This window comes from Cetorhinus maximus, chromosome 23 (genome assembly GCF_964194155.1).
Source record: "Cetorhinus maximus chromosome 23, sCetMax3.hap1.1, whole genome shotgun sequence".
In the NCBI taxonomy this organism is placed as follows: Eukaryota; Metazoa; Chordata; class Chondrichthyes; order Lamniformes; family Cetorhinidae; genus Cetorhinus; species Cetorhinus maximus.
Window position 1 is genome coordinate 25,410,389 of NC_135901.1, and position 19,495 is coordinate 25,429,883.

General features: G+C 43.9%; 3 protein-coding genes across 3 annotated transcripts in view; 2 read left to right on the forward strand and 1 right to left on the reverse strand.

The window, feature by feature from the left end:
• Positions 1-19,495, forward strand: part of LOC144697023 (uncharacterized) — a 175,014-nt gene that overhangs the window by 145,712 nt on the left and 9,807 nt on the right. The gene's annotated exons all lie outside the window — the stretch shown is intronic.
• On the reverse strand, positions 1,484-6,715 carry LOC144697115 (uncharacterized). The gene is made up of 3 exons (XM_078568940.1): positions 6,590-6,715; positions 3,414-4,967; positions 1,484-3,344 (listed from the first exon to the last, which is right to left on the reverse strand). Exon 2 carries the CDS (start codon positions 4,288-4,290, stop codon positions 3,445-3,447), a length of 846 nt encoding a protein of 281 aa, XP_078425066.1. The 5' UTR covers positions 4,291-4,967; positions 6,590-6,715; the 3' UTR covers positions 1,484-3,344; positions 3,414-3,444.
• On the forward strand, positions 11,560-17,624 carry LOC144697404 (uncharacterized). Its single transcript, XM_078569382.1, has 2 exons — positions 11,560-12,558; positions 15,054-17,624. Exons 1-2 carry the CDS (start codon positions 11,716-11,718, stop codon positions 15,822-15,824), a joined length of 1,614 nt encoding a protein of 537 aa, XP_078425508.1. The 5' UTR covers positions 11,560-11,715; the 3' UTR covers positions 15,825-17,624.

Consider the following 19,495-nt stretch of genomic DNA (forward strand, 5'->3'; position numbering starts at 1 on the left):
CACAATGGGCTGAATGGCCACCTTGTGAGCTCTATGAATCGATTGTATGGTGTTTATTATGAATCATTATCCTGTTATAGAATCACATGATCTCATCATAGTGCAGCACAGAAGGAGGCCACTCAGCTCATCGAATCTGCACTGGCTCTTTCAAAGAGCTATCCGGTTAATCCCATTCCCCCATTCTTTCCCCATATCCCTGGATGAGGTTTCAGCCGATCATCTGGCCTGTCAAGGCACAAGCCCAGTCACATTGGGGAGAAACCATGTAATGTGGGGACAGTGGAAAGGGATTCAATTAATCATTTGAGTTAGTAAGTCATCAGCACATGCACACTGGGGAGAGGCTGTTCACCTCCTCCATTTGTGGGAAGGGATTCACTTGGTTAACCAGCCTCCGAACACACCAGTAAGTTTATACTGGAGAGAGAGAGGGTTTAAACGCTTAGACTGTGACAAGAGTACCTGGATGAGCACTTGGCACGTCATAATAATATTCAGGGTTATGGGCCATCTGCAGGTAAATGGGATTAGGTAGGTAGGTCAGGTGTTTCTTACGTGTCGGTGCAGACCCGATAGGCCGAAGGGCTTCTTCTGCACTGTGATTCTGTGAAAAGCACTGTTCCCATTTTATAGTCTCAGTGTAATTCAGGGCTTCCAAAACTGAGGGTCTGTGGAATCAGAAATGAGATTTCGGGCTTGCGAGCTCTGTGACAGCAATGGCTGCCGTGTAGCTCCAACTGCTTCTTGACAGCTGTGAGGCCCCTTTAAATCCTCCCAGTTTTTTTTTGTTGTTGGGCACAGCCCAATGGACCCAATTGAGGCCCAGTTGTTGCTGCAAAAAAAGCTTGTGAAAAGGTCAGTGTTCATTTTTTTCTGGAAAGCTGATTTTTTCAATAATCAGGAACACAATGTATTAACAATCAGGATAATAATATATTAATAATCAGGATTGTAATATATTAATAATCAGGATCATAATGTATTTATAATCAGGATCATAATGTATTCATAATCAGGATCACAATGTATTAATAAGCTGGATCACAATGTATCAATAATCAGGATACTGTTAGATTAATAATCAGAATCCCACTGCATCAATAATGAAATCCTATTATATTAATGATCAGAGTCCAATTTAAGATTCAGGACAATGTGTGACATTACCAAATCACAACAAGGATAACTTTCATTCTCCTTAACTTTGTGTCTATCTTCACCATGAGGTGAGTCTGGATAACATTTTCACCAATCTGATCCACATACTGTCGAGGTGCAGTCACTATCTAACACAGCACAGTTGAATTTGTCTGTGACTAAGATATTCATCATTGGACTGGACCAAAGCTTTTTGTGACTAATACAATTCCTTCAGAGTGATCATTCTAATTATCTTCAGCCTCAGAATTCTCTGTGTCACACATAATTTCTGTTAAGCTCCAATAATTGTTTAGAAATGAAGACCGAAACCAAGACATACTCCTTCAGACAGAGTTTTATTGTTTGTCAAAACTCTCCACAGCCCCCACTAGTCTCAGCTGTTAACACTTTTGTACAACCAAATGGGTACTTAGTTAAACAAATAATAATTAGCAATTGAACTTCTTTAATTGTTTGCTTCCCTAACAGATTCCCCTCTTCTAAAGAAAGTAACTCTTAAGTTTATATAATAACATATGTAAAAAGCAAGAGGGTCGCCAGGGAAAGGCTCGGCCCAATCAGGGACAGAGGTGGGAATGTGTGTGTGGAGCCAGAAGAAGTGGGAGAGATACTCAATGAGTACTTCTCATCAGTATACACCAAAGAGAAGGACTTAGTGGTCGATTTGTCTAGGGAAGAGTGTGTAGATAGCCTAGATCATGTTGAGATCAAAAAAGAGGTGTTAGGTGTTTTGAAGAATATTAAGGTGGATAAGTCCCCAGGGCCAGATGGGATCTACCCCAGAGTACTGACGGAGGCAAGGGAGATGATTGCTGGGGCCTTGACAGAAATCTTTGTATCCTCACTGGCTACGGATGAGGTCCCAGATGACTGGAGAATGGCCAATGTTGTTCCATTGTGTAAGAAGGGTAGCAGGGATAATCCAGGAAATTACAGGCCGGTGAGCCTTACGTCAGTGGTAGGGAAATTATTGGAGAAGATTCTTTGTGACAGGATTTACTACCATTTGGAAGCAAATGGGTGTATTAGTGATAGGCAGCATGGTTTTGTGAAGGGGAGGTCGTGCCTCACTAACTTGATCGAGTTTTTCGAGGAAGTGACAAAGATGATCGACGATGGAAGGGCAGTGGATGTTATCTACATGGATTTCAGTAAGGCCTTTGACAAGGTCCCTGATGGCAGACTGGTACAGAAGGTAAAGTCGCACGGGATCAGAGGTGAGCTGGCAAGATGGATACAGAATTGGCTTGGTCATAGAAGACAGAGGGTAGCAGTGGAAGGGTGCTTTTCTGAACGGAGAGCTGTGACTAGTGGTGTTCCGCAGGGATCAGTGCTGGGACCTTTGCTGTTTGTAGTATATATAAATGATTTGGAGGAAAATGTAACTGGGCTAATTAGTAAGTTTGGTGATTGAGGTGAACACCATTCGGACAGGTTTAGATCAAACAGACAAGGAAATTGGTTAAGATCGATAGAGACTGCTGGGGGCAAGGCTGTTGATAAACTTAACCTTTCATTGCACGTTCTTCTATGTACAGTACAAGGCTGAGCATGAGGCTTCACATAGAACCATTTCTCAGCACACTTGTCACATGATCTTACATCACTGATGATGTAGAAGATCTACATATTTAATATTAACCCTTTACACTACACTAAGCCTTTAGTCAGCCCTCCTAACATCCCCTTCTTTGACTCCATGTCAATTCTTTTTTGGATGTCAGTTTATGGTTCGCCTTGGGACATTCTCCTAATGGTGAGATGTAAATGAAAGTTATTTTTCAATCAAACTGTAACAGACTGGGGAAACCAGGATTAAAATAATATCTGGGTGAATGCAGTTAGATCACAGATCAGCTATGACCACAATGAGTGACAGAAAAGGCTCGAGTGGATAAATGGCTTTCTCCTGCTCCTAATAAACTTGGACTCAAACACCAGCTGATGAATGGAAAGTCATGGGAGAACTGGGAAGAAGACAGTTCACCACAAACCAGCACTAGAGCAGAGTTAGAGAGTGAGAGAAGTCTTGGCAGAAACTACACAGGAACTGGAGCAGGTCATTCAGCCCTTTGAGCCTGCTCCGCCATTCAGATAGACTCTGGCTGATCAATTGGCTTGTCATCAAGATTTATTTGATCTCTGTCCAGAATATTAAGCTCCAGCCCAGTTATCAGGAAGTTAACATCAGCAGAAACAAATCCTAACTATTAGAATGAACATTGTTCAGTCCTGGATGTGCTTAACAGCAGCAACAACAGCAGAACCCAACCTGTGGAGTCACGTGTGAATTCGCTGGTGTCTCAGCAAGTTGGATAAACGAGCAAATCTCTTCCAACACACAGAGCAAGAGAATGACATCTCCCCAGTGTGAACCTGCTGGTGTCTCAGAAGGTGGGATGACTGAGTGAATCCCTTCCCACACTCGGAGCAGGTGAAGTGTCTCTCCCCAGTGTGAATTTGCTGGTGTGTTCGCAGATACTTCTTGCTTTTAAAGCTCTTCTCACAATCAGAACATTTGAAAGGTCTCTGATCAGTGTGAACAAGTTGATGTTCAGTGAGCTGGGATGGCTGAGTGAATCTCTTGCCACATGTAGAGCAAGTGAACGGTCTCTCCCCAGTGTGAATTCGCTGATGTATCAGAAGGTGGGGTGAATCAGCAAATCCCTTCCCACACACAAAGCAAATGAATGGCCTCTCCCCGGAGTGAACGCGCTGGTGCCTCAGACGGTGGGATGAACGGGTGAATCCCAATCCACACACAGAGCAGGTGAACGGCTTCTCACCAGTGTGAACTCGCTGGTGTGTCACTAGATCCTGTTTGCTTTTAAAGCTCTTCTCACAGTCAGAACATTGAAATGGTCTCTTATCAGAGTGAACTCGCTGGTGTGTCAGCAGCTGGGATAAAAGTCTGAATTGTCTCTCACACAGGGGGCAGGTGAATGGCCTCTCCCCAGTGTGAGTGCGTTGATGGGCTTGTAAATCATTTTTACTTTTAAAACTCTTCTCACAGTGAGAACACTGAAAAGGTCTCTGATCAGAGTGAACAAGTTGGTGTGTCAGAAGGTGAGATGACTGAGTGAATCCTTTTCCACACACTGAGCAGGTGAAAGGCCTCACATCCATGTGAATGCGTTGGTGTCTCTGTAGGTCCTTTGTGCTTTTAAAGCTCTTCTCACAGTCAGAACATTGAAAAGGTCTCTGCTCAGAATGAACCTGCTGGTGAATCAGGAGATTTGATAAAGCATTACATCCCTTCCCACATTCAAGGCAGGTGAATGGCCTCTCGCCAGTATGAACACGCTGGTGTGTGTAGAGACTGGATGAGTAAGCAAATCCCTTCCCACACTCAGAGCAGGTGAATGGCCTCTCTCCAGTGTGACTGCGTCGATGAATATCCAATTCAGATGGGTAATTGAATCCTTTCCCACAGTCTCCACATTTCCACGGTTTCCCCGTGGTGTGGGTATCCTCGTGTCTCTCCAGGTTGAATGATGAGTTGAAGCCTTGTTTACACAGGAGACATGTATGGTTTCCACTTGCTGTAAACGGTGTGTTTTTTTTTTCAGGTTGTGTAACTGGTTAAAGCTCTTTCCACAGTGCACTGGAACATTCTCACTCAGGTATGTGTGTGTCTCGGTGCTTTTCCAGTTACACTGATGTTCAAAATCTTTTCCTGCAGACAGAACAAACAAACATTTCTCCTTCCACATTCAACTGCCGATGATATTCATGCCCTGATTGAGTGACTCAACCAGATCTCAATGTGATGTTTGGTTTGAGTTTTGCATTCTTCCAATACCCTGTAAAATGTGATCACAAAAGTCATCTCCTTAAGTTGAGGATTGAAATTCAGAACAGACAATTCTAGTTTCTATGGAACATTTCTTCCTCTCTTGTCACCCCAAAGCTGTAAATCCCCGTCCTACACACTCTCCCTCCTCCCTGGGCTGAAATCCAAACCCATCTCACCATCTCTTTCCACCACTTCCAGTTTTCTTCCTCCCTCTCCGCTGCCTGGGTTCAGTTCTCCAGCTCCTGTCTGCAGACTGACAATAAAATCAATGACAAAAACAAAAATACCTGGAAAAACTCAGCAGGTCTGGCAGCATCTGCGGAGAGGAACACAGTTAACGTTTCGAGTCCGAATGACCCTTCAACAGAACTAAGTAAAAATAGAAGAGAGGTGAAATATAAGCTGGTTTAAGGGGGGGGGGTGGGACAAGTAGAGCTGGATAGAGGGCCAGTGATAGGTGGAGATAACCAAAAGATGTCACAGACAAAAGGACAAAGAGGTGTGGAAGGTGGTGATATTATCTAAGGAATGTGCTAATTAAGGGTAGAAAGCAGGACAAGCAAGGTACAGATAGCCCTAGTGGGGGTGGGGTGAAGGAATCAAAAAAGGCTAAAAGGTAGAGATAAAACAATGGATGGAAATACATTTAAAAATAATGGAAATAGGTGGGAAAAGAAAAAAACAATATAAATTATTGGAAAAAAAGGGGCGGGATTGGAAAGGGGGTGGGGATGGAGGAGACAGTTCATGATCTAAAATTGTTGAACTCTATATTCAGTCCGGAAGGCTGTAAAGTGCCTGGGGCTGTACCGACCAGGCACTTTACAGCCTTCCGGACTGAATATTGAGTTCAACAATTTTAGATCATGAACTCTCTCCTCCATCCCCACGTCCTTTCCGATCCCCCCTTTTTTTCCAATAATTTATATAGTTTTTTTCTTTTCCCATCTACTTCCATTATTTTTAAATGTATTTCCATCCATTGTTTTATCTCTACCTTTTAGCCTTTTTTGATTCCTTCACCCCACCCACTCGGGCTATCTGTAACTTGCTCGTCCTGCTTTCTACCCTTAATTAGCACATTCCTTAGATAATATCACCACCTTCAACACCTCTTTGTTCTTTTGTCCATGACATCTTTTGGTTATTTCCACCTATCACTGGCTCTCTATCCAGCTCTACCTGTCCCACCCCCCACCTCCGTTCTTAAACCAGTTTATATTCAACCTCTCTTCTATTTTTACTTAGTTTTGTTGAAGGGTCATTCGGACTCGAAACGTTAACTGTGCACCTCTCCGCAGATGCTGCCAGACTGCTGAGTTTTTCCAGATATTTTTGTTTTGGATTTCCAGCATCCGCAGTTTTTTGCTTTTATAATCAAATCAATGAGTCTTATTGAGGGTTTGGGGCCTCCAGCGGGTGTTTCTGAATCCTCCCCGCCCACCTCCCACGGTTTCCTTCCTTCCCACAGATCAGATTCCTCATTGATTTGAGCCCAAAGTGTAATCGCTTATTTATTGTCCCCCCTCCCCCATCCTCTGATGTGAACCATCCTCCACTCGCTGACCCAGGATGGCGGCCGTTAACCTGGAGCTGTTCCCGGGAGGGAGAAGCCCCGCAGCTGCAAACCAGGAGGTGACAATTATTCCTCAGGGTTTGCGGATCCACAAAGTGTTTCCAAATCCTCCCACCCACCGCCTCGCTCTGACTCTGCTTCTCCGGGACAAACAAGCGCCTCTTCCCGCAAGGCCATCAATCGCACTGCGCATGCTCCAAACTCTTTGACACTGCGCCTGCGTACTGGTGTCCAGCTTCGTCAGCCACATTGCGCATGCTCCAGCTCACAATGTCCGGCTGATTGACGGCAGTTCCAGACCAATAGGAAGAGGGACACGACTGGAGGTCCGACAGGGAGAAATTGCTCCTCTAACTAATCGGAGTGAATGAGAGGCGGGGCTGATCCCGGATCTCCCTCATTGGCTCAAACTCTGGATCATTTTGAAAGCTGATTTGTCTCAAACTCCAGGAGAAAACTGGACCTTTCTGTTTGTGGCTTTAAACAGATAAAACCCTGTGGGTGTGGAGCAAACATTTCAACATATTAAGTGAAATGTGGCAACATGATGAAACAATGCACCAACAATTCAAGGGCTGACTTCAAGGTATCACTGGGCAGACAGGGAATGTCACCATTAGAACAAGGCGAGTCCTTGGTTTCAATAAATGAACCCGGCAGAAGGGTTAGGACAGGTTAGGGAGAGGTTTAATACTGTTATCATTCAGAACTACACATAAAGAAAAAAAACTGATCTCAAAGACAATCTCTTGTAGTATATTGTGCTGAATCAGGTTTAACGGGGTTAAATGATGTACGTTTTCTACCCTGAACAATAATATTAAAATCTGGAACATAGATGGTGATTAGGTGGGCAGATTTGGATCAGTGATAAAGTGCCACATCAAAGGTTATTGCAGAAAATAAGAGCTCATAGTGCGGGGGGTAACATATTGGCATGGATAGAAGATTGGCTAGCAGAGATTTGGCATAAATGGGTCTTTTTTTGGTTGGCAGGATGTGATGGCTGGTGTGCCACAGAGATCAGCACTCGGGCCTCAGCATTTTACCAGTTATATAACTGACTTGGATGAAGGGACCGAAGGAATGGTTGCTAAATTTGCTGATGTCACTATGATAGGTAGAAAAGGATGTTGTGAAGAGGGCGTAAGAAGGCTACAAAGTGCCATAGATGGGTTAAGTGAGCGGGCAAAGATCTGGCAAATGGAGTATGACGTGGGCAAATGTGAAATCGTTCATTTTGGCAGGAAGAATAAAAAGAAGCATATTATCTAAATGGTGAGAGTTTGAGCAGCTCTAAGATTCAGAGGGACCTAGTGCATGAATCACAAAAGGTTAGTGTACAGGTACAGCGGATAATTAGGAAAGCAAATAGAATGTTACCATTTATTGTGAGGGGAATTGATTACATAAGTAGGGAGGTTATGCTTCAGTTGTTCAGGGCATTGGTGAGACCACATCTGGAGTATTGTGTACAGTACCGGTCTCCTTATTTATGAAAGATGTAAATGCATTAGAAGCAGTTCAAGGAAGGTTTACTTGACGAATACCAGGAATGGGTGGGTTGTCTTATGAGGAAAGGCAGGACAGGTCAGGCTTGCATCCAATGAAATTTAGAAGAGTGGGAGGCAACTTAATTGAAATCTTTAAGATCCTGAGGGGTCTTGACAGGGTGGATGTGGAGAGAATGTTTCCTCTTGTGGGAGAATCTAGAACTAGGAGTCACTGTTTAAAAATAAGGGGTCACTCATTTAAGACAGAGATAGGAGAAATGTTTTTCTCTCAGAGGGTTGTGGGTTTTGGAATTCTCTTCCTCAAAAGGTGGTGGAAGCAGAGTCTTTGACTATTTTTAAGGCAGAGCTAGATAGATTCTTGATGAACAAGGGGGTGAACGGTTATCGGGGGTAGGCAGAACTGTGGAGTTGAGGTTACAATCAGATCAGCCATGATCTTATTGAATGGCGGAGCAGGCTCGAGGGGCCAAGTGGCCTACTTCTGCTCCTAATTCATATACTCGTATGTACTCCAGGAAGCCTTAAAATCAAGTTGACAATATTTCAGAACTGAATCCTGTGACAGCAGCAATCTCATTGCTCTCTGTTGGTTTGATCGATGGGTGTATTTAAAATGGATAACATAGACGTGTTGGTGGATGACATACAAAAGGAATTTGTGAACTATTTGAGGATAATAGTGAAGGGAAAGGAAGGATCTGGAAAGCAGCAGACTCTTCATGTTGTTCCAGGAGAAGCGGGGTCTGCGTGTGTAAATGTCAGGTTTAAACAACACTCACATACACAGACACACACAAACACACACACACATGCTCACAGACACACATGGGGACGCTTCCTGTCTGATCAGGTGGACAACATTTTGCCTCACAACGACCAACCTGATCAATACTTGGGATAACAGCCACAATGTTCCAGAAATTCAAGTGAACATTACCCTTCAGGGACTGCAAGCAGTTTTGGCTGTCCAATTCCACCCCGTTCTCCGAACCTTAAATCAATATTGAATAACATCTGGCAGAGAAACAACAAAAAAACAACAATGAGAGTTATATTGCCACCTTTGTGAACAGCCCCAGCGAAAGATATTATACAATACAGGATAACATCCTTGGATAATTTCAGCCATTATTTTCCTCCTGATTTTACAGATTAAGTTAATTCTTATATTGATGTTCTCCTTGATGAAGATAATTCTCAGGTAGGTTACAAGGAGAAAGAATATCATGGAAATGTTTGCACTGACAAAGAAATAATCTTCGAAGCTTCAAAATGAATAATACATTTCAGCCCCGAGGTGGAGAATGTAGACAGAGGGAAGCCAGATGTGGAAGACAAAAATTTGATAGGGTAGATACTGGGGCGATGTTTCCATTTGTAGGAGGGACTAGAACCAGGGGACACAGTTTAAGAATAAGAGGCCTCCATTTAAGACTGAGATGAGGAGAAAGTTTTTCTCTTGAAGGGTTGCTGGAATGTAGAATTATCTTCCCCAGAAAGCTGGGTTACGGCAGAGTTAGACAGATTTTTGATAGACAAGGGAGTTAAAGGTTATGGAGGACAGATAGCAAATTGGAGTTGAAACACAGCCAGATCAGCCCTGATCTTATTGAATGGCGGAGCAGGCTCGAAGGGCTGAATAGCTTACTCCTGCTCCTAAGTCCTCTGTTCATAAATAATTTTAATAACTGCATTAAGCATTTCTGTATAGTAAAGGCGCTTGCACACATTAAAACTGAAGATCTGCAATAAAGGCTGTTTCTAACAAGTCATATTTAAGATAAGATTAGAACCAGAGGACACCAATAGAAGGTGATTGAAAAAAGAAGTAATTGTGAAATGAGGAAAAGGTTTCTGTGTTGCAAGTGGGATCTGGAATGCACTGCCTGAGAATGTGGTGCAGCCAGATTCAATTGCGGTCTTCCAAAGAGAATTGGACAATTATCTGAAGTGAAAAAAAGGCAGGGCTATGTGCCAAATATTGGGGGGGGTGGGGGGGCGATGGAGGGGGGTGTGCAGTGGGACTAGGTGAGCAACTCATGCAGAGAGCTGGCACAGACATGATTTGTTGAATGCCTTCCTTCTATGCCATAACCATTGTATGATACTATGATATAAAAGAAATGCAGTGCACCAGAGGCTGACTGTTCCCTGTGCTCCAGTGCAGGAGCGGCTACCTGCTGGGCAGTGTGACCTGAGCATACAGAAAAAAAACCGAGGCCATTGACAAGATTCTTGGGGGTGAAAGAAGTCTGGAGGAAGTGGGTTAATAAAACCTGGGAGCTGCAGGTTGAACAAAGTTCGAATGTGACCCCAGTGGCAATTATAAGCAGTAAACAAATATATCACTGATTTAAGTGAGATGGTTTTTCCATGTCCTAGCTCCTGTAAATACTCGAGGTAAAGGGGGCGGACTCTCAGGCGCCACACCATCGTATCTAACTGATATCCTCTCAGTGTAATGTGCTCCTGCATTTAATAAAGTGTCAGAACTCCTCATTGTGCTTCGTGTCCAGTATCCTACTGCGGGAAAATCTTCCTGATGACTGAGTCGTCCCTGTATCCAGAACACCCCGTGCTGCAGAAAGTCCCCTATCAATGACTATAGGAGTCCAGTGCGCAGGTGCAGTGTGGGTGAGCGCTCTGAGCATGCTCAGTGTCAGTCATGGTGACAGAGTGAGGAAGAGCGAACGGTTCGGGATGCGGGAGGAGATTGTGAGCACAGGATAGGAATGAAAACCGCGGCTAGATTGGGAACTGGATCAACTTCTGGGGTAGGCCCCAGGCCCCGAATAAGAGGACAGAGGCCCCGTGTTTACCCCGCGGTGACAGGCCCTGGGGGGAGGGGTTCACTGGCCGCCATCTTGCGTGCGGTGTTCAGGGCGGTTTAGAGAGGCGGGGCTTCCTCCCCGGTGACAACCAGGGTTACCCAGGCATGCCGTCATGTTGGGTGAGGAAGGCGGGGCTTGTTCATGGCGCGAGGCGGCATGGGCGGCCATCTTGGTGAGGGGTTAGGCGTGGTTTCTTCGCCGGTGACAGTCTCGGGGGGGGGGGGGGGTTCACTGGCCGCCATCTTGCGTGCGGTGTTCAGGGCGGATCAGGGAGGCGGGGCTTCCTCCCCGGTGACAGGCTCGGGTTACCCAGGCAACCGGCCGCCATCTTGGACAGGGTTCAGGTCTTTCCCATGAGAGACAGAGACTGGGATTGACAGATTTGGGGAAATAATATTCCACAGAAACGAGAATTGTCTGTTCTGAATTTCTATCCTGTGCTTATCAGTGAGGACCCTTTTAAACTCCTTTTCCAGGAGTTTAGAGCAGGATTGACAGACGAAAAACCAAATCAAATCAAACATCAAGTCAAAATCTGAATCAAGATTCATCAGGCCCTGAATATCCTGGGCCTTTATATGTGGAAGGAGAGATGTTTGTCTGTTCTGTCTGTGGGAAATGAATTCAAATATCAGTGTGACTGGGAAAGCAGCGAGATATACACACACGAGTGAGCTTGTCCATGTGCACTGACTGTGGAAAGAGCTTTAACCAGTTACACAGCCTGAAAAAACATCACACCATTCACAGTGGGGAGAAACCGGACATCTTTTCTGTTGGGATCAAGGCTTCAAACGATCGTCCAACTTGGAGACAGAAAAGGATACCAGCACTATGGAGAAACCGTGGACATGTGCAGACTGTGGTAAAGGATTTAGTTATCCATCCCTGCTGGAAATCCATCGGCGCAGTCACATTGGTGCTGACTCTCTGGAGAAACCATGGAAATGTGAGGACTGTGGGAAGGGATTCTATTATCCATCCCAGCTGGAAAACCATCGACGCAGTCACACTGGGGAGAAGCCATTCACATGTTCTGTGTGTGGGAAGGGTTTTACTCAGACAACCTGCCTCATGTCACATCAGCGGATTCACACTGAGGAGCGGCCTTTCAGCTGCCCTTCCTGTGGAAAGCAGTTCAGGTGTTCGTCCAGCCTCACTGCACACCAGCGACTTCACACTGGGGAGAAGCCGTTCACCTGCTCCATGTGTGGGAAGGGATTCACTCATGCATCTGGCCTTTGGTCACACCAGAGAATTCACACTGAGGAGAAGCCATTCAGCTGCTCTTCCTGTGGACAAAGGTTCAGGAGTTCATCCAGCTTCATTGAACACCAGCGCGTTCACACTGGGGAGAGGCCATTCATCTGCTCCATTTGTGGAAAGGGATTCACTCGGTCATCCACCTTACTGACACATCAGCGAGTTCACACTGGAGAAAGGCCGTTCAGCTGCACCTCCTGCGCAAAGAGGTTCAAGTGTTCATCTGACCTCACTGCACACAAGCGAGTTCATACTGGGGAGAGGCCATTCATCTGCTCGAAATGTGGGAAGGGATTCACTCAGTCTTCCATCCTGCTGACACATCAGCGCGCTCACACTGGGGAGAAGCCATTCACCTGCTCTGTGTGTGGGAAGGGGTTCACTCAATCATCTAACCTGCTGTCACATCAACGAGTTCGTAAATGTCTGCAGGGATTGGATTCTGCTGTTAATCACATCCTGGATTGATAGTCTGACAATATTTGGTTTCTTTCTGCTGATGTTAACCCGTATTTGCAGAAATTTTATATTCTGGATGTGTTGCTGATTTTCGGGGCTGCAGTGTCCCTTTTTAAAAGCGCTGTCTGTGATTTCTCCCCTTAATTCAAGAACTGAAAACAGGAACTTTTTTGCAATAAAATTATAAAATTTTACTTCAATTCTAAATTGATCTTTGATGCAAAATCTACAATTCAGTTTCTGAAAGATTTCACTGATTAATATCTCCAATTAGAAACTGCTGATTAATCCTTGCTGACAACTCTTACTGATTTACATATTCTTCACAGTGACACCTCTATTATGAAATGAAATTAACAAGGAATATTAAACAAAACAGTAAAATATTTTGCAGGCACATCAATAAAAGCTTCAACAATCAAGATTGATCTGATGAAGCTTGGAAGTCGCTGAGTTCAATCATTTCTGACACAGCAGCAGCAACATTTGGTAAAGGTGGAACCCACAACAAAGGCTGGTTTGAGACCCACTCAGCAGAGATGACATCTGTCATTGAAGCAAAAAGCAAAGCCCACCTCATGCACAAAATAAAAACACAGGATCAGCCCACATCAAGAAATCCAAACTGCCTGTGACAGTGAATATCTATGTGCGTGCTTGGTCCAACCATCACCAAAGTTGCCCCCCTTAAATCGGCAGGGGATGAAGTACTCACCAACACAAGTAAACAGATGCCCCACTGGGTTGAACATGACTGCAAGCTGTACCCCCGTGAGATGGACATCTCCCAGTCTCTGTTTGACTCTTTACCACAGCTTTCTGTTTCGGTTGAGTTGGACATCACTTGAGCTCATCACTTGAGCTCGAAAAGCCCGTTGATTGCTTAGCAAGCAGAAAGGCACCAGCAAGGGTGGAATTCCAGCTGAACTGCTCAAACATAGAAATTACCATCTCCTGCCACACCTTCATGACCACTTCCCTCTCTGTTACAAAGTCTCATAGATTGTCTCTCACATGTCTGTACATGGTTCTCCATTACCCTAGGCATCAAGAAAACTGTGGTTATGGGACAGGTTATCACAACTCTGCCCTTGATCCCACTAAATAATGCCCCTCTAGAAGTGGTCAGTGAATTCTGTGACCTCGAGTCCACAGTGACAGTTAATCTGTCTCTTGATGCAGAACTTGATACACGTGTAGGGAAAGCAGCTCCACCTTTGGCCGACTCACAAATCGTACATGGAATAACATCAAGCTGCCTCTCAGCACCAAGATGCTGGTTTCTTGAGGCCTGTGTCCTCAGCACCTTGTTGTCTGTCTGTGAAACATGGACGATTTATAGTGATCAGGAAAGGAAGCTCAACAACTTTCACCTTCACTGTTTGCAGCGCATTCTGGGTGTCTCAGGGACGGAATCAGGAATGCGGCAGTCCTCTCAAAGACAAATCCCCAAATACGCTGGCTCTCATCAAGCAGAGGTGACTTCGCTGGCTTGGGTATGTTCACAAGATGAAGGATGGTCACTACAGCGGCTTGGCAACAAGTGCCAACACCAAAAACAATAACCCACAACCACACCTGATAAACACTTCATATGTGACACTAGTGGCAGAACCTGCTTCTCACGGATTGGTCATTTCAGCCATCAGTAAAAGTGAACAATATGCAGCTCTCCCTGTCCCCATGGGCAATTAGGGATGGGCAATAAATGCTGGCCTAGCCAGTGACGCACACATCCCACAAAGTACCTGCATGTCCTGCACGTGCAGCTCTGGAGCTTTTTGCTTTACATGTGGCCATCTTGTTTGAAACAACAGAGTGGGTGGGGCTTCAGGGTCCCAGTGACCAGGAGAGAAAATGATTGATTCTTGATTTTATTCTCACTCTACACAGAGAGGCTGGAGAACTGAATCCAGCCATAGTGGAGGGAGGGAGAAAACTGGGATTGGAAGAACAAAATGGTGGAGATGGTGCGTTGGATTCAGATTTTAACCCAAGGAGGAGAGAGTGTGTGTGGGATGGGGATTTACAGCTTTGGGGGTACAAGGGAGGAAAAATGTTCCATCAAAGCTGGAATCGTCTATTCTGAATTTATATCCTGTACTTACAATGATTAATTTCGTAAACTCTTTTTACAGGTATTAGAAAGGAAGAATTTGTCGACACAAAACTCAAAACAAATGTCTTGCTTTGAGTCACTTGTTTATTCATCAACCTTTGAATTTGGAAGGAAAAAACATTGTCTGTTCTGTCTGTGGAAAAGATTTTAAGCATCAGTGTGACTGGAAAAGCACCAAGACACACACACCCAAGTGAGAGTGTTCGTGAACTGACTGTGGAAAGAGCTGTAACCAGTCACACAGTTTGAAGAAATGTCACTATTCACAGTGGGGAGAAACCATACACGTGTTCTGTTTGTGGATGAGGCTTCCAACCTGGAGACAAACAAGGACACCCACATCATGAAGAACCCATGGAAATGTGTGGATTGTGGTAAAGGATTCAATTCTTTATCCCTGTTGGAAATTCATCGATGCATTCATACTGGGGAGAGGCCGTTCATCTGTTCCATGTGTGGAAAGGGATTTACGAAGACAACCTACCTGAAGTTACATCAGAGAATTCACACTGAGGAGAGGCCCTTCAGCTGCACTTACTGTGGGAAGAGGTTCAACAGTTCATCCACCCTCGCAACACACCAGCGAATTCACACTGGGGAGAAGCCGTTCACCTGCTCCGTGTGTGGGGAGGGATTCACTCGGTCATCCGGCCTTTGGACACACCAGCGAGTTCACACTGAGGAGAAGCCATTCAGCTGCACTCACTGCGGAAAGAGTTTCGGGCAGTTGTCCACCCTCACTGCGCACCAGCGCACTCACACTGGGGAGAGACCGTTCACCTGCTCCGTGTGCGGGAAGAAGTTTTCTCAGTCATTCGACCTGGTGAGACATCAGCGACTTCACACTGGGGAGAGACCATTCACCTGCTCCGTGTGTGGGAAGGGATTCGCTCGGTTATTCACCCTCCAGTCACACCACCGAATTCACACTGAGGAGAGTCCATTCAGCTGCACTACCTGTGGAAAGAGTTTCAGGCAGTCATCCAACCTTCTGACTCACCAATGCACTCACACTGGGGAGAGACCTCTCACCTGCTCCTCATGTGGGAAAGCATTCACAAGGTCCTCCAGCCTGCTGAGACACAGGCAAATTCATAAATGATTACAGGGGTTGGATTCTGTCGTTATTGCTGCTGTTAATCATGTCCAGGATTAATTATCTGACAATATCAGGTTTATTTCTGCTGATGTTAACAATCCTTATAATTGGCAGGAGTTTAATATTCTGGAGATGTGACTGACTTTTGGAGCTGCAATGTCATATTTTAAAAATGCCACCGGTGATCCTTCCTCTTAATTCAAGAACTCTGACCAGGAACTTGTTTACAATAAAATGATGAACTTTTACTTCAATCCTAACTTGATCTTTGATGCAAAATCTACAATCTGAAAGATTTCACTGATTAACATCTCCAATTAGAAAGTGCTGATTAATCCTTGCTGACAATTCTTACTGACTTACACTTACTGACTTTCACAGTGAAACCTCCATTATGAAATTAAATGAATAAGGAACATCAAAAAAAACAGTAAAACATTTTACAGGCACATCAGTAAAAGTTTCAACAATCAACATTGATATTGATGAAGCTTGGAAGTCGCTGAGTTCAATCATTTCTGACACAGCAGCAGCAACATTTGGTAAAGGTGGAACCCACAACAAAGACTGGTTTGAGACCTACTCAGCAGAGATGACATCTGTCATTGAAGCAAAAAGCAAAGCCTATCTGGTGCAAAAATAAACACAACAGCTAGAGCAGTGCATAACTTTGAAGTAACCAAGACAGTTGTGTAAAAGAGACGGCGATGCTGTGCAAATAAACACTGGATCAGCCTACATCAAGAGATCCAAACTGCCTGTGACAACAGAAATCTATGTTCAATGCATGATGGGATCAAGAGGGCGCTTGGTCCGACCATCACCAAAGTTGTCCCCCTGAATTTGGCAGATGATGAAGTACTCACCGACAGAAGTAAACAGATGTCCCACTGGGTTGAACCTTATTGTGAGCTGTACATCCTGAAACGGACATCTCCAAGTCTCTGTTTGACTCTCTCCCATGGTTGAGTTGGACAAGGAATCCTTATCATTTGAGCTCGAAAAGTCCATTGATTGCTTAGCAAGTGGGAAGGCACCAGCAAGGATGGAATTCCAGCTGAACTGTTCAAGCACGGAAAGTCCCATCTACTGCCACACCTTCATGACCTCCTCTCTCTGTTGGACGGTAGGATCCATTGGACAGGACATGTGTAATGGAAAAATCATGGCAATAAACAAAAACAAAGGTGACAGAGGGGTTTGGAACTACAGAGGCATCTCACTCCTAAGCAACATGGGGAAGTCCTTTGTTCGGATCACATTTAAAAGACTCCATCTAGTTGCATACCGAGTGTATCCAGAAGCACAGTGCGGTTTCTGTGCTGGCAGATCTACAGTGAACATGATCTTCTCCATACGTCAGCTACAAGCAAAGTGTATTAAAGCTAATATGCTGCCAGCTTCTGTGCGGAGAAAAGTGAAACATTATAATTACTGAGTAAAAGTATATCTTTAAGTGTGAATTACAATTTACTTGTATAATTGTGAAAGGTTTTGAAATGTTTGATTCTGTAAAGATAAGCTTCAGCCTTGAGCTTATGACCCGGAGCTCACCAGCTGTGGGAAGCTCCACACTCTTTCACTCTTCGATCGAAGAATGTTGAAGCTTTTGTTTACCTGTGAAAGCTGATTTTTTTGTGTGATTCTTCTTCAATCATTTGGAAAGGTGTTTGAAGAAAGGACAAAAAAAAAACCCACTCATGTTTGGTCAAAGCTGAGAAAATACCAAAAGAATTGGAAAAACAAAGATAAAAATGGTATTTGGTTTGTCTTTGATCTGAAAATAAAGTTATGTAAAGTTGACACAGTTGTGCACACATTTGAGCTCCAATCCTTCTGCAAACAAGCAGAGGAGTTAACCTCCTCCACTGACAACATAGTGATGATTTGAACTAAAGACTTTGCCTTTTAAAGATTTGACTTTATCCCATTTGTTATCTTTCAAAGACAAAGTGCTTGAGAACGGGACATATGGGAGTTATTTCCAAACTGATTGCAAATATTTCTGTCACTGATGTAAAAACACCATATTATGAGAATATTGAATTGGTCAATAAAGTTCTCCAGGGCTCCTGAATGAGATAGAATGGCAATTAATGTGACAGCCCACTTAGAATAAGAGAGAAAAATCACACCACCAACTGGGAATTGGAATGATTAACCCTGGGTATAGTTCAATAGAATACATTAATCTGGTATCTGGTACATTCGAGTGAAGGCCAGGAAAGTGTAAATCAAGCTAGTAAATTGATTGCTTTGAGATGTTTGTACCCTTGCGTCTAAACTGCGTCTGATAGCCTGGCCATCACCTAAGATATTGAACCATGCAGGGGAACAGAAGCAAAGATCTTCAGATCGACACTCCCCTAATCTTTTGGTAAGCTTATCTGAAAGTCAAGAGTGGCTTATATCAGGTGGTAAATGTAGCACTATTTTGGGATACTGGTATGAGTGTACAGATGTGATTTGCTATTTGTGGAGTAACTAAAATGCAGAAATGCTTGGTGAAGCTGCACTAAAGAATGGTTCCCAGACATGCTCACCTACTTGTCAACATAAAAACACTGAAGTGCTTAATGTGGGCAGGAGAATGAGACAACATTTTAAATCATCAAGGTATTGACACAAACTCCATGGGGAAACTGACTTTTAAACAATCAGGATTGAATTAATCACACTGGAGTCTATCAGAAGGAGTAAAATTAAAGTGAAGAGGGATTTACAATCTGGTTTTAGAAAATATCCACAAGTGAACTGAGAGCTGGGGAATCTTTAAAGTCCATGTATGAACTTTTGATTGAACCATATGTACTTACGACATGCGAATAATTTCGAATTGTGTGAGATGATCTGCAAGTGGGGAGGATGAATCAAAGTCAGTAGTTATCGCATTTTACTCAGAAAGTTTTTACATGTATTCTTGATGGCAGCTCAAGGGCTTGTGTTGCTGAGTCCAATAGTTCCAGTAGCTTTAGTATGTTATCGATGGTATGTAATCAAGAAATTAAGAGAACAAGCTCGTAGCTTAGCTGGGTTAGCCAGAAAGCAGTAGTGAAAACTCAATAAGGATGTTCTCTTCTCAATGTTGGGAAATGTGTAAGAAAACACTGCCAAATAACTTCGTAATTTTTTAAGACATTTATTGATTATCGGAATAGCTCTCTCTCTCTCTTGCCCTCTCTCTCTCTCTCTTGCTCTCTCTCTCTCTCTCACTTATGAAGAAAGCTTCCTGGGTTGACAAACACGTGACAGTGTAGCCCTGTTATCTCTTTCAACAATATTTCCCTAGCACAGACCCTGAAACAAGACAAACTTGATAAGGTGGGGGATTTCTTATGAACCATATGTAAATTGACTGTATGAATAAAGATTAAACAGGATGTTCCAGCAAGTAATGAGCCACAAAATGACTTCATGGTTTCGGATGGAAATAGCAAGGATTACCTTGAATATCTGTCCCTTGCTAATGGACAATTGAATAAGTTATTGACAAAAAAACCCCAGAAATAAGGTACATGAACGCCCTTTTGAGAGGGAAATCACTTCAAACAAGAAACAGCTTCTCAAAGTGATTCATGCTGGATTTGGCCAAACACTTTGACTCAAGATGACTGAGGAAAGAAAAAAACTGCCACCACCAGCCACGGAGATCAGCTTCATCAGGTCTTGAATCA